The sequence below is a fragment of the Anarhichas minor genome, unplaced genomic scaffold (assembly GCF_050575085.1).
Source record: "Anarhichas minor isolate MPS153535 unplaced genomic scaffold, ASM5057508v1 ptg000168l, whole genome shotgun sequence".
Taxonomy (NCBI): Eukaryota; Metazoa; Chordata; class Actinopteri; order Perciformes; family Anarhichadidae; genus Anarhichas; species Anarhichas minor.
In genome coordinates, this window is record NW_027466614.1 from 69,055 (window position 1) to 85,020 (window position 15,966).

Sequence of the window (15,966 nt, forward strand, 5' to 3'; positions counted from 1 at the left end):
TTTTTGTTGAGTGTATATCCTTATGGCTCTGCAGATTTGCTCAATAATTTACCACTAATTGCTTTTTTCTTAGAAAGAAGCTGCTTTTCCCCAACTTACCTGAAGGGAGTTTTAGGGATGTACACAGACCTGATCCAAATACAATACAACCATAATCTCAAACGCACTAAAGCAGGATACATATTCTAATAAAGCAAGTCTGTCTGTCCTGCCGTCCATCCCTCTGGTCCACACACCTCTCTAACAAGGAGCAGTGAAGCTGCTCTGGAGGCTGGTGGTGGAACAGCACCTTCCTCACACTTCATGGTGGTACCATGCCTGTAGATGAAACGTTGTCTCAGCAGATGTTGGGATCAGCAAATGTATAAACTCACATAGGAAAATAATCTATCTCACATTTGTAGAAGTGCCTGTGGTATCTGTAAGTATTAGCCCGAGCAGCCAGCACAAACACAAGGTTTAGTCTTGAAGTCCTGAGGTGAAACCATTTTTCAGAGGCGGAAGATGTGAGGCGTTCCCTGATGAGCCGCTGTCCCTGGACCTGTATCCTCGCAATCCTCTGATAAGACCACGTGCTGTCGCAGGGGGACAACATCATCTAGACTCAAGGTTTAATGAAGGGAGCTGAAGACGGCCTGGCAGCACGCAGGACTGTCACTGTCAGCTCAGCAGAGACCAGCTGGGCACAAAGATGAAGAGATATAGTGTCAAAGAATATCCCTTCTGTTGTTTGAAGAATGATGAAGGAGGAATATAAGAGCTGTGATGAAGCTCATTGCACTGTGAGACAAAGGTTTGTAAGGTGGAGGGAGAGGTATCAACATCACCATAACATTAATAACAACTTCATTTAGCACACAGAAGACATTACACTAAAGGGAATCAGAAATATAATATAAAAAACTATTTAAAAGATGAAATGAAGAACTAATGCTGCAAAAGAACGGAATAAAAACAATAAAAGAAAATGTTAAAGATGTGAAGCACAGACTAGCACCAGAGGAACATGATGTCTGTGTAACTCTCAATGGAAGTCAACCTGAGAAGTCCAGCTGAGATTGTTCTCTCAGTTGCTGTTTCCAGAGTTAAGAATAATGTTGAACCTCATATTCAGAAATGTCTGTAATATTTGTCCATTTGTTTTTATTTGTAAACTCTGAAGGGTTCGAGGTGGACAGTAGAGACACTGAACAAACCTTATAGTGTACTGAAGAAGCCCACCTGGGTCGCTCTACTGTGGCTTTGTTTAATTCATTCATCACAGTAATAAACTATAAAGTACCCGGCATGCTGTATAACAGCTGGCATGGTCCTTTACACTTACAATAATTGCTTCATGATATTTCAATTGTCTGCTTTGCTCCGGAAATATCTCAAATCACAGACATGTTCCACTGCTGCTGCATCAGAGCTTCTGTCAGATCTGCCTCCTCAAGCTGTTTGATATGAATCTGCATAATTCTAGAACTATATCTACATACATGGATTCTCCACTACAGCCTTCTCATGTTTTCCAGAAATGTAGTATTTAATGAGACACCTGAATATTTCTTCAACCATAACAAAACACAACAGACATAACCATCACACAAGGAATGCTAGCACCATCACTTGATACCTCCAACCCCAAGAACAAACTTTCTCAAACGCAGTAATCTACCGTTAAATAAAGGCTCGTTACTCACCACCTCCTCAAATAGCTTATACAGGTAACAACTGTCATTTAAAGAAACAAAGGCTCACTTAAGGCCACCGACCACTCGGTTCAATTCAATTCAATTTATTGTTGTAGAGCCCAAAATCACAAATCACTAATTCTCCTCAGAGGGCTTTACAATCTGTACACATGTGTACAACATCCTCTGTCCCAGGACCCTCACATCAGAACAGGAGAAGCCTTTAACGGAGGAAAGAGGAGGATACCTGAGAGAGAGCAACGGAGGAGGGTCCTCTCTCAGGATGGACAGACGGGTGATAGATGTCATGAGTACAGAATGAACACCATTACAGAGTTACAACACATTCAATGCTTATGACTGATCCTTCTTTGAAGAAGTTATGGATACATAATGTATACGCTCGGTTCTGAAACTACACATCCAAGCCTGTCTTAAGTGTGTGTCTGACGTCATGTACTCTATATTATGTCGTCTCCTTTCCGTTGACCCCGGGGAGATTAGCGGCCGCCAAGGCGTCAGCTGAATAAACAATAAACACCGGCTCATCCTCATCACCGCACTCGACACACATGTGGTGTGGAACACGTGCAGCGCCAAGAGGTCCAAGACTCGGCGGCGTGTCCTCAGGGACACTGTCGGGATGGAGCAGCTGTCTGGCCTCGGGCTGCTGATAACGTCGTCTCTTTGCTCCTTATCGCGGCTCGGAGCGGAGGATGCAGCCAAAGAAAGGCTCGTCTGTGTGGAGACAATATCCTTTTACTGTAGACCTTCCAGCACTTCTCATTTTCTGCTGACTGGCACACGTTTGGGTGGCGCACTGCTTACACGTCTTTGTGTCTAAACTTATTTGTTGTGGTTATTTCACGTAGTTTATCGAGATCAGGTTCCATACATTGTGCATGACATGACAAGTCAAAGGGTAGTAAATATCTGAATGTGCATGTTGGACCTCCTTCTGTCCACTAGTCTCACAGAAGACATTAAGCAAGAAGAATAGCCCGAATGTTTCTGGCCTGTAGTGTCAGCGTTCACAGAATGAAGATTGTAAAAGTTAGAGGAGCAATCCATGTGTTTATAAGTAGGTATATTTGCTAAGCACAACGTATAGACAGCATGTGGGTTAACAAGTGCTTGTCTTGAGATGCCCCCCCACACTGCTCACTGCCAGCGTCTGCTCCATCCTTGAACACACGTGTCCCTGACTAAACCTTCCCCAATAAATCACTTGAGCTGAACCGAGAGTGGTGACATTTCATCTTGTTTAATTCTGTACATGTATTTACAGCGAACCACACTACTACTACACAACTAGAGACACTGAGGCACAGCAGGGCACCTGTGTGCTCTGTGATCTTACAGAGAATATATTGAATATATTAATGTAAACTGATCAAAACATTTGAAATGACTCAAGAACAACATGGTCAGAGGTGCTTGTTTTGCAGGGTAACTCTAAAGGGGCTAAATGAGAAATCCAGAGCACATCTATGATAAGCCTGGCTTCCATTCACATGTTTGTATGCACATCAAGCCGAATGGAACCAGCAGGATTTGATCCATCTTCTTCAAAAAGAAGGTTTGTTTTTTGACTTTGCCGAAGAAGAGTTAATGCAATAAATGGATTATGAAAAGGCCTCTGCCAAATAACTCCTGATGTAGCGCTACACTTCGGGGACGGCGTTATCAGCTGCAACCGCCGTATAAGAGCAGCCCAGAGGGGCGGCCATTAAGGGGGCGTGTGGGCACAGAGGAAGCTCTGATGACAACACTCTCTGCTCATACACATTACTGCTCTATGTCTCTACATAGATAGTAGTCGTTTGCCTCTATGTTAGTGCTCTGAATCCCGTTTAGAACACCTTTAAGCACAGGAACTGTGTTTGCGTTTGATACACTCGTGCATGACGTTCCCAGATGCACTACTGTGTGTTAGGAAGCAGAAACATGGCGTCTCATCCGACGTTAGTCCCTCCCGCGTCCTAATGCTGCTCCGTCACTTCAGCAGGTGTCTCAGCTGGTCCTGCAGGTTTTTGGAGTGCTCCACGCTGGAGGATGGAACAGAAGTCAGTGCACGTCATCGGTGTGTGTTATGGCTAACCAGTGAGACAGTGAGACAGTGATGTCAGCTGTTTACCCTGAAGGATAAACAGAGTGTGGTGTTGAGACTTACTTCTTCTGGATGGCCTCCTGCCTTAGTGACGGACAGACAGACAGACAGACAGACTCTTAACATTCACTTCCAATTTGAAGTTGCATGTGTTTGTAGACAGCTGATTGATACTCACTGGTATTGCAGATGTGTGGTGATAATGGACATTTTTCTCAGACTCTGGAAGACAGATGGTAACAGTGTTGAATTGTGTCATTTTGGAGCACGCAAACAAGGGCAGATAACTTCTTAATACACTACTTTATTTTGTTGTATGATGGACTGGACTCGTTTCGTTGGGACACTCTTAGGAGTGTTCATTTAGTTTAGTTTGTAAAAAGAGTTTCCAGTATGTTGTCCCCCCATGGCATGCTATATAACTCGGGTGTGATCCCTGCCTCTATATATTAAATACATATATACACAGTATATATATACAGTATACTTGCATCCTCAGAGTGCAGGATGGCATCCTCCTGAATCACCATATTTCTTGCTGCTTGACCAAGAAGCTGGAAGAGACATTAGCGACAATGAGGCATTTAGGGCTTTGATTCATGACCAATAAAAGCTGATATTCTTTTTCTCCATGAATAGATTGATCGTTTTGTCTGTCCAAAAATCCGGCCATGCTTTTATTTTGAAGTCGAAATGACGTTTCCGTTTGTCCTCTCCGTATTAGCCCTATGGCGTTAGCTAGAAGCGAGCATCATATTTGTCACTCGTCTCGTTTTACCTCCTGACTGCGAGATCCCTTCAGCACTTGGCGGGTCAGCGCGATCACGTCCCCGCTACAGGAGCCCACTTTATCGGATAAGAGCCCTTTGACAGACTGGCCAAACCGCGGCTGGGACTCAGCTGACGCCATTTTCTGTTTTCTGTTTTGGTTAGTGATGGATGGTGCGTCGCCAGGGTCAAAATTCATAGCAACGCGTCCCCCTTTACAGATGTGTCACATAATTCAACATTTTTATCGCGTACAAATTGGCGCAAACAGAGAGACAGAACTGCGATTTTTGGTAATTAGTAGTCAATAAATGAATTAAAAGTGATTTATACTTCATTATCATATGCAAATGCATGTGATAATCAAATGATAAATATCAAGATCCCTGTAAACCGTCACAGTTTGACTCCTTATGTAAAGTACTAAACTGCTGGAGTCAACATTTTACTTTAAGTAGTCTACAAATGCAGAGGTGTTATCAGTCAAATGTCATTTGCTTTCATAAGTGAAGGACTCAAGATGGCCCCTTGGTGTTGCATAATTGTATAATTATATTACTGTGTTGTATTTGTATGTTACTTTATAAGCTGCTTAATGTATACCAGTGTATCATGTTTTATAAACGGAACGTATATTTTGTGTATAATGTTTATCTGCAAAATGAGCAATAACTGTCAGAGTAATGGCGTTGGGGTGGAAATGTTAAGTTTCAGAAAATATAATATCTCAAAACTGTACTTCAATACAGTAATGCACTCAGTTACTTTCCAACACTTCTGACTTTCACCATTTCCATTTCTTTGTGTCGTTATGGCAAGGATTCAATGAATCATCTTATCTTGTTTGAATTGGCCCAGCCTTAAACATGCCGACTCAAGGATTTGGCATTGAAGGAGCTGTATAAATGTAGGGCCCTGCAGAGCTCCTCTCTGCTCGGCCTCCGCTGGATCAGACCCCTCTCTCAGGACCCCTTTGCAATGGATATGACTTGGTTTCTGTGTCTGTGTGTGTTTCTGGCCGTGGGCCTGGCTTTGTTGGCACTGCAGTTGAAGCTCAGGGTGTTGGCGCATGGCCCCCGGGAGCCCCCCCACCTCCCAGCACTCCCACTCATCGGCAGTCTGCTGAGTTTGCGGAGCCCGCACCCTCCTCATGTGCTCTTCAAAGAACTGCAGGGGAAATACGGACCGACGTACTCTCTAATGATGGGCTCCCACTGTGTCATCGTTGTCAACCAGCACGCGCACGCTAAGCAAGTCCTGCTGAAGAAGGGAAAGATATTTGCAGGAAGACCCAGAACTGTGGGTACACTTCTTCTTCTTCTTCTTCTTCTTCTTCTTCTTCTTCTTGTCAGCAGCAGCACCAGTAGTCATGTATATTTTGTCTATGTGTGATGAAGGTAACCACAGATGTTCTGACCAGAGATGGGAAAGACATCGCATTTGGAGACTACAGCACCACGTGGAGATTCCACAGGAAGATAGTCCACGGAGCTCTGTGCATGTTTGGAGAGGGCTCTGCCTCCATTGAGAAGATCAGTGAGTACAATTCCCTCTACACTCCTCTGACACGAGGGTTATGATAGACTGTAAACGCACCTGACACTTCTTACTCTGGATAATCTACTTCTACCAAAACAAATGTAATAAATCAAAGTTGTTTGTTATTTGGCTGTACTGAGCCTTTAACTTTTGCTCTTGTCATCAGCACTTTACAGTTGTGCATATTTTGCATTATTTCACTTTGTACAGTATGGTACTTATTGTAATGTCTTGTATTGTAATAATGTAAACGAGAACTAGGAAACATTAAAGCTTAAACTGGAAATAAATGTAGTGAAGTTGACAACATTTTAAATAACTCTTAATGCATAAATCCTTAAATAAGTGTGCAAGATGCTTCATATCGTTCTGTCATCTATCTGTTAAGAAACATCTCCATGAAAGTGTAAAAGTGGAAGAACCCAGATTCCTCCAGAAAGATCCGATAGAAATGTGGGAGCATCACTAAAATAACAAAGAGACAAATGCTCATGAGCAGTAATGCAGCAACAAGGGATTCATTTCATTGAAAATACCCAAGCTGACATATTCAAATAGCTTCTTTTGGCCTTGTAATAATCCTAAACCCAAAGGTTTCATGTTAAAGGGGAAAACTACCGACATGAAGAAGTGCAATGTGTTAATGCTGGGCCGACAAAATATTTATTTTCTTTTTTTTTTATACAGGACGGTGTCTGTATTGATTGAGAATTATAACACGATGTAAAGAAAACTATTTCGAACACTGGAAAGAAGAAACATAGAGCCAAAGATCAGGATGTTATCTGGAACTAAAAAGAGATGATGAACAGTCAGAATATGTCTCTACTGTCAGAGACAGACAGCAGAGACAGATCCTCACCAAGTACAGGCTCAGTGGCACCAACTGGACCTGTTGAGGCTGATCTATGTCCTCCTAAAAGAATGAAATAAAGAACATTTACTTTAACAAATTCAACTCTGTAATCCTAGACTTCAAAGAGTTTAATGATTGAAATACAGACAAGGCCGATCTTGCTGCCCAATATGTATCAACATGTCACAACACGCACACGCACACATGTTTGTTGAAATGTAATTGTAATACTGTATTTATCATTATTATACAACGTAATGTTGTGTTCATATTCATATTCATATTAATATTATTGTGTACTTTTGTATTTTTATGCTTTGGCAACATTGTTTTTCTGAAACTTTCATGCCAATAAAGTTACATTGAATGAAATTGAATTAAATAGAATGAACTGCACCGTATGTGTTCATGCAATATGTCCCCCAGTGCAACAGTTTGGGTCATTGATGTGTTTTGAATAGGTTTTGGATAACAATGGAGGTGAATAGAAGATACACAGACACAATATACAGTGAACATATATAAATAAGTTAACATTTTGATCATTCTTTTAGAGAGTAAGCATTGGAAACATGTCAGTGAGTGACGACGGTCTGTTGCCCGTGTTCTGCTCAGTCCATGCAGAGGCCCAGTCTCTGTGCTCCGTCCTGTCCGAGGCAGCGGCTGCTGGACTGGCCCTGGATCTGTCTCCAGAGCTGACTCGGGCCGTCACTAACGTCATCTGTTCGCTCTGCTTCAACTCCTCCTACCGCCGAGGGGACCAGGAGTTCGAGGCCATGCTGCGCTACAGCCAGGGCATCGTGGACACCGTGGCAAAGGACAGCCTGGTGGACATCTTCCCCTGGTTACAGGTAGACGTGAACATGAGAGCATGAAACAAGAAGCCATAGCAATACAATTACATGAATGTGTTTAAACAGTGTTATTAATAATTCATTACTATCAATGTTTGCTGTGTAACAGTAAAGGTGCTAACTAGCCGCTGTCTTAACACTATAAGACCACATTTCCCATAAATCCCATTTTCCGATGTGTCATGCAGCTCTTGTGCTGGAGGAACAGTCCTCTCCTGTTGTTGTGGACTAGTGAGTGCCTGCCAGTGTGAAAAGCAGTTATACTGATTAATATGTAGTCTATTTATTAATGATAAAAAAGTGTTCTTAACACCTTTAATGTTGAAGCAAAAGGGGACATTTAATTCTAATACAACCGCCCAACTAATAGGAAGAATGGGAGAACAAGAGAATGACTTGTACAGTTTACTGTTTTTAGAGAATCTGTTATTCTGTCATATTTGTATTATAATGTATGTCTACAGAAAATATATATACTTATATAATATACCACATTGACGTGTTTCTCTTTGTCACAGATCTTTCCTAATGCGGACCTGCAGCTCCTAAAACAGTGTGTTTCAACCAGAGACCAACTTCTGCAGAAGAAATATGATGAACACAAGGTACAGTTGGCCTCTTGCTAATAATATGTAATATGTAAATAAATGTGTAGTTCCTGGCCACATGCTCTAATAGAAATAGGGGTCAGCGTGTCACCTCTACTTCTGGGTCCAGACAATCTAAACTTCCACTCCTTGTTTCTGCCACTTTGGGTTTAATCCAAAAAACAAAACATCAAAACTCACACGGACCACATACCCTCGATGTGATCGACAAGCCCTCGGGGCAGCTCTTCTTCTTCGTCCTCTCATGTTGGGCTGAGAAAGACTGGATGCTGCAGTGACTCACTATCTCAAGACAAGACGGGCTAGCTGGTTAGCATGCTCATTTCAGGAGATAGCTCTGCAACACAACCTCAATACTGTCACCTCTTCACATTCTGTTGATGATGTTCGTTCATTTCTTGAATGTAATAAACTTATTTGTGGCCCGACACATTGCACCCTGAAGGGGGATAGAGTGTAGCTGGCAACTTACCACAACCTGTAACTACGATCTCGAAGGGAAGGTCCTGGAAATAACTGTGGAACTTGTTTTGCCTAAGTTAGACACACAAAGTTGTAGTCAGTGCACACAACAGGTTGGCTGAATATGAAGAACTGGTAAACTTGTCTTTCTGAGCAATGATCGTATAATTACAGGCTAGCAGACAATTCAGCAAACATGGAGGATAAGGTTTCCAATAACAAAGCAAATCTCTGTCAGTCTGTGATTTAGGTTTGATATCAGAATTTTTTCAAGGGAATTTCTGGAAATCAACAGTTGCTTATGAACTCTATCCAGCTATATAACAGCTGTTGCATATCATTACCCGGCTCCTTTTTTAAAACTCAAATAAATGAGTGGATAATGTATCAGAGCATTATTATTTTTTTCCAGGAAACTTCCTGGAAAATGATTTTAAAGTGTTGAGACCATTTCTTTGTTGCATTGCATTGCACAAAGTTGTGTACAGATTGATTAATCCGACTGACAGTCTGAGGCAAAATGCATACAGACGGACAGACGGACAGACGGACAGACGGACAGACGGACAGTGGAGTGAAAGGGATTACAACTCAAATCCTGGAGCTCTATCCAGCTCTACTCAACAATCAAACAGCATCATATCCATCACCTTTAAGTGAAAGTGCTGGATAGGAAATATGGCCATCGTGATTAGCAACCCAGTCAACCAATCTATCTCAACATACTTATTCTAATGATCATTAATGTGATGCATTGATAACTGTCATGTTTCACTGTGACAGCCAGTTTAAGTGAAGCTCTATCTGCTAAATGCTACCCCATCAGATACAATATACTGTACACTATGAGTGTGTGTGCTGTACCCCCCTCAGGCAGACTACAGTGACCATGTGCAGAGGGACCTACTGGACGCTCTGCTGAGAGCCAAACGCAGCGCTGAGAACAACAACACGGCAGAGTTCAGCGCGGAGTCCGTGGGCCTGAGCGACGACCACCTCCTCATGACTGTGGGGGACATCTTTGGAGCCGGAGTGGAAACCACCACCACCGTGCTCAAATGGGCCATCGCCTACCTCATCCATCACCCGCAGGTAAGCCTGGAGCAGCATCGGTGTGTGCGTGCACCTGCGTTGGGGGGGAGGGGGGGCACCTGGTGGCAATCTCCAGTGTCATCCTGAAGTCTTACACAGACTTAACATGCAATGTACAAGATTTAATGGATTCAAGCCAGGGCAATTTACTAAACACACCTTGCACACACATCACTAAAGCTAATATTGTTGACAATATGGCCATTCACACAACAACCATGCAACAACTCTGCCCTACAGCAGAATCCACACAGCGCACTCGCCTCTCTCACTTTAACCCGAAGCACACACCATCACACTCTAGACCAACACACAGACCAACATGATCCAATCTGTCCAAATAGGGTCCGTGTAGGTCTACAAACTGAAGTGAGAACAGGCTCCTGTTGGAATGTGGAATGCATATATTTAGTCATACAGACATATTTGATCTGTACCTGTATTCTTGTTTTCCACATACGTGACACTGTCTGGATTCAGTTAGAGTTTGGCCATGTGTCAGTAAGCTGGGTTTTAAATTTGTGACATATTTTGACTTTGCAAACCTTTAAAGAATCTTGCATTCTTTAAAGCTGCAGTACCCCTGGAGTCCACTAGATGCTGCTCTGATGTCATTTCATTACCACAATTAAGGCGCTCAGCATTTATGTCACTTCTCCTCTTGTGAGCCGATCCCAGCTGACATTGGGTGAAGGCCGGGTTCATCCTGGACAAGACAACAGACGATCACAGGGCTGACACAAAGAGAAAGATACCCATTCACACCTACAGGCAGCTGAGAGTCAACAGTTAACCTAAGCTGCATGTTATTGGACTGTGGGAGGAAGCCGGAGAACCCGTAGAGAACCCACGCTGACACAGGGAGAACACTGTGCAGCCCCTACAGTGTGCCAGCCGACTCATATTGTTTACAGGATATTCGACCCCTTTCTTTACAGGGATTGTATAAAGGTGATAAAATATGTCCATGAATATGAGTTTTACAGTCAATTACAATTACAATCATTATTCAAGTTCAGTTCTTTGATTTTAATTTCAGTTTGTTGAGACACACATCGAGCAATGCAGATTCAGTTTTAAATCCAACTATTCAAGTTAATTCAAATATAAATCATTCATATTCAGGTTCTAGTGACACATATTTCTGATCATAGTATAGCCACAATGCCAACACGAACCTCTATTGCATGTCGTACACCTCCCTCTGTCCACTAGCCAATGAAGGTTAAAAATGCCAAAAAGTGATATTTCTAAAAAGCGTGTTATTCCTACAAATCCAAGGACTGAGAAAAGTCTGTGAACCCTGTCAAAAAAGAACCTGAATATTAAGAACACATGTGCATTAAAATAAGGTGTACTTTTGTTGCAGAACATGGATATTTGTGACTGTTTGTGTGTGTGTTTAGGTACAGAGGCGTATCCAGGAGGAACTGGACAGCAAGGTGGGGGGGGAAAGGTGCCCCCAGCTCAGTGACAGAGGCAGTCTGCCCTACCTGGAGGCCACCATCAGGGAGGTGTTACGGATCCGCCCTGTGGCCCCTCTACTCATCCCCCATGTTGCCCTCAGTGACACCAGGTACACTAAACACATGACACTCATTTAGCGTCCCTGTTATCCATCTCTGACATGATGGAAACAATGCAATTGATCAATAACTGATCAATACAGCACCAGTTATGACTGACTGGTATGACATAACTTGTCTGAAACTCATGCTCATGACAAAGATATGTGTTTTAATGCTGAGCCACGCAAACCCGCAAACATTGTGTCTCTGACCTTCTCTGTAGCATCGGGGACTTCACAGTGAAGAAAGGATCTCGAGTCATCATCAACCTGTGGTCCCTGCACCACGATGAGAAGGCATGGAAAAGCCCTGAGCTCTTTGACCCCGGTGAGAGGATCCTGCTGTCTAATGTCTGCCATATTTGATCCTGGAAAATTATCTACTGAAATTTAATGTCATTTATGGAGCCAATAGGTCTTTTTTCTCATGTCTGCTGCGAAGAAAGGCCTATTGTAGCCTTTTCATGAATATGGATTAATGATGATTCAAAGGAATAAGTCATCTCTGTTATGTAGAATGGGAAAATTAACCGTTCATTGGCTATCATCCATCCATCCATCTATCCATTTACCATCCACTTACGTGGGGTTGGGTCGCGGGGGCAGCAGGCTTAGAAGGGTATTTCAGATGACCCTCTCCCCAGCAATGTTTTCCAGCTCTTCCTGGGGAACCCAGAGGCATTCCCAGGCAAGCCAAGATATATAATCCCTCCACCATATTCTGGGTCTACCTCGAGGCCTCTTACCAGTTGGATGTGGCCGAAAACCTCTAAAGGGAGGAGTCCAGGAGGCATCCTAATTAGATGCCCGAATAACCTCAGCTGATCACTTTCGACTCCGAGCTCCATCCGGATACCTGAGCTCCTCTCCTTAGCTCTAAGGCTGCCCCCAGCCACACTACAAAGGAAGCTCTTTTCGGTGAGCTCAGTCTTTTGGTCACTACCCAAGCTCATGACCATAGGTGAAGGTCGGAACATATGTGGAGCTTTGCCTTCCAGCTCAGCTCCCTCTTAACCACAACGGTCCGGTACAACTCCTGCATCACTGCTGACATCACACCGAACCTCCTGTCCATCTCACGCTCAGTTTTACCCCCACTCTGGAATGAGACCCCGAGATACATGAACTCCCTCTCTTGGGGCAGTGACTCATTTCCAACCCAAAGTGCAATCCACCATTTTCCTGCAGAGACCCATGGCCTCAGACTTGGAACTACCGGCTCTCATCCCGACCACTTCACACTCGGCAGCAAACCGGCCAAGAGCGTGCTGAAGGTCACATTCTGAAGGATTCAACAGAACCACATCATCTGCAAAGAGCAGGGACGCAAGTCTGAGGTCCCCAAAGCAGACGCTGCGCCTTGAAAATTCTGTCCATAAATCCTGTCCAATGGACTTGTACTTGTATAGCGCTTTTCTAGTCCTATTACCACTCCATCAGGACTATCTAACATTCATATCCATTCATACACTGCCGGCACAGCCTACAGGACACATCCACATGGATTATTGAAGGCGGGGATCAAACCGCCGATCCTTTGATTGAAGGAAGACCCGCTATTCACCAAAGATTCTGACTGTGAAGACAATGTACTGTATCTTTTAGTGCAGAAGGAGGTCTGTAACATCCAGTGGTGGGTAGCGAAGACAAAAACTGTACTCAAGTAAAAGTACTGTTACTTTGCAAAAGCAAGTACTCAAGTAGAAGTACAGTTACTTTGAAAAAAACAAGTATTCAAGTAGAAGTAAAAATAATATAAAATAAAATAACTACTTAAGTAACAGTACAAAAGTATTTCTAAAAAGATTACTTGAGTAGCAAGTAACACAAGAAATTAAATAACAATAAAAAGCCCAGGCACACTACTGATCGATAGCCAGTGGGTTCAGAGGTTGTCAGCAGTTTAGCTCCATGACCATCATTGGTTGAAACCTAATTGCGAGGTTTGTAGTTTTGCTGGTGCGTGTGTTGATTCTGATTCCATCTTGTTCTTCTGCAGGTCGGTTCTTGAACAGTGAAGGCACAGGTCTGATCATCCCGTCGTCCAGCTACCTGCCTTTTGGTGCCGGGGTTAGGGTGTGTCTGGGCGAGGCCTTGGCCAAGATGGAGCTCTTCCTCTTCCTGTCATGGATCCTACAGCGCTTCACCCTCTCTGTCCCACCAGGCCACTCCCTGCCCAGTCTGGAGGGCAAGTTTGGTGTGGTCCTCCAGCCAGCCAGGTACAAGGTGAACGCCAAGCCTAGACCGGGCTGGGAGAGCAACAAGTGCAAGCCGTGTTGAGACTGGCCGCATGTTCTCGGCTACATTTATTATTATTTCTTCTCAATGTAACACAATCTCAACGAACACTTCGATATATTTATAAATACAATTTAAGGTCTAATATACAGTATTTGAACAAGTTATTTCTGCTGCAATGGCATACTTCATAGTAATAGGAGACACACTCTCTATTGACATAATTGACCCTTTGCTCAGAGGGAAATTCTTAGTCTAAGTACTAACACATCAGTTGACAAATTGATTAGTTGATTTGAAAGATATATCTGTAAAACTGAGTTTCTCCAGTCATTCAGCATGAAAAAAGTATAAAAACATGACTAATCAACTAAGAGCAATACAACCGATTAGGTGACTAATCGGTCAACTCACCCCCCCCACCCCCTCCTCTGTATATGTGTCCCCATCAATGTTGAAGTGAAACTTGCGCTATTGAATTTAATTGTACTTTTCTTCAAAGTTATAAAAACAAACAATGTCATGATTTTGAAAGTTTTCTCGACATTCACAAATTGTTCTGTGGTATTTCCACCATTTAACCCTCATCCTACCAACATATTATAGCAAAATGTTAACTTATTTCTTTTTAAAACATTATCAGTTGTCATCTGAAGAACAAAACTGATTATTATCATTTTAAGAAAGTAATGAGTCCTGAAACCAGAAGTGACTTTTTTTGCCCTTCTGGTTCCATCGCCTCAAAGTCAATATGTTGTTATATATATATATTAGTGCTGGGCAAGTTAACGCGTCATTATCGCGTTAACGCATTAATTAATTAACGCCGACAATTATTTTATCGCGCGTTAACGCAGTTAATTTTTTTATTATTAAGTGGACATTTTTAACACCAGAACCGGGCAGCAAGCGGTGAACAGCTGTTTGTGTCGCGTTTCCTTCACCTACATTCCCCTGGGTCCTGAGTCCCTCCATGTACAGCTTCTTATCACCCTCTATGTACCAACGTACATTTATAACAAATACCACACATAATACGGTAATCAGCGTTGCATATGTGTCTGACCAAAATACCAAAAAAGAAATGATTCATTTAAATTATTTTTTTTAAGTGTTTTTGTTTGTAATATGTAATAAGCATCATTTAGTTATCGCTACTGAGAATTTAACAAACATAAAGAGAAAAAACACCAGCTGAATATCTATTATCAGAATCATAACTGTATTATAACTGCTACTGTGTAAAGAGAATACTGCTGTTAAAAATAACCTGATTTGTTTAAAGTGTTTGCAAACCAAATGTTATTGCACTTTTGTTCATATAGCAGTACTTTTAAAATAAAAGTGCGCAATACACTACTTTTGAATTCATGATTGAATTTTGCGCATAACAATGCGATTAATCGCAAAAAAATCATGCGATTAATCGCGATAAAAAATTGTAATCGTTGCCCAGCACTAATATATATATATATATATATCTATATATACATATATATATATATATATATATATACATATATATATATATATATATATATACATATATATATATATACAGTTGTGTGAAAAAGTGTTTGCCCCCTTCCTGATTTCTTATTTTTTTGCATGTTTGTCACACTTAAATGTTTCAGATCATCAAACAAATTTAAATATTAGACAAAGATAACACAAGTAAACACAAAATGCAGTTTTTAAATGAAGGTTTTTATTATTAAGGGGGAAAAAAAATCCAAACCTACATGGCCCTGTGTGAAAAAGTGATTGCCCCCCCCCCCCCCCTGTTAAAACATAAATTAACTGTGGTTTACCAAAGTAATTGAGATCTATCAGTCTGGAAAAGGTTACAAAGCCATTTCTAAACTTTGGGACTCCAGCGAACCACAGTGAGAGCCATTATCCACAAATGGCGAAAACATGGAACAGTGGTGAACCTTCCCAGGAGTGGCCGGCCGACCAAAATTACCCCAAGAGCGCAGCGACGACTCATCCAAGAGGTCACAAAAGACCCCAGAACAACATCCAAAGAACTGCAGGCCTCACTTGCCTCAATTAAGGTCAGTGTTCATGACTCCACCATAAGAAAGAGACTGGGCAAAAATGGCCTGCATGGCAGAGTTCCAAGACGAAAACCACTGCTGAGCAAAAAGAACATAAAGGCTCGTCTCAGTTTTGCCAGAAAACATCTTGATGATC

General features: G+C 42.2%; 2 protein-coding genes across 2 annotated transcripts; one reads left to right on the top strand and one right to left on the bottom strand.

Moving 5' to 3' along the window:
• Positions 1-2,910: 2,910 nt before the first annotated feature.
• borcs7 (BLOC-1 related complex subunit 7) lies at positions 2,911-4,709 on the bottom strand. The gene is made up of 5 exons (XM_076085552.1): positions 4,565-4,709; positions 4,278-4,340; positions 3,965-4,008; positions 3,850-3,870; positions 2,911-3,724 (listed from the first exon to the last, which is right to left on the bottom strand). Exons 1-5 carry the CDS (start codon positions 4,694-4,696, stop codon positions 3,673-3,675), a joined length of 312 nt encoding a protein of 103 aa, XP_075941667.1. The 5' UTR covers positions 4,697-4,709; the 3' UTR covers positions 2,911-3,672.
• On the top strand, positions 4,534-14,593 carry cyp17a1 (cytochrome P450, family 17, subfamily A, polypeptide 1). The gene is made up of 8 exons (XM_076085549.1): positions 4,534-5,853; positions 5,952-6,090; positions 7,565-7,800; positions 8,322-8,408; positions 9,747-9,965; positions 11,372-11,541; positions 11,757-11,860; positions 13,532-14,593. Exons 1-8 carry the CDS (start codon positions 5,533-5,535, stop codon positions 13,810-13,812), a joined length of 1,557 nt encoding a protein of 518 aa, XP_075941664.1. The 5' UTR covers positions 4,534-5,532; the 3' UTR covers positions 13,813-14,593.
• Positions 14,594-15,966: the final 1,373 nt, after the last annotated feature.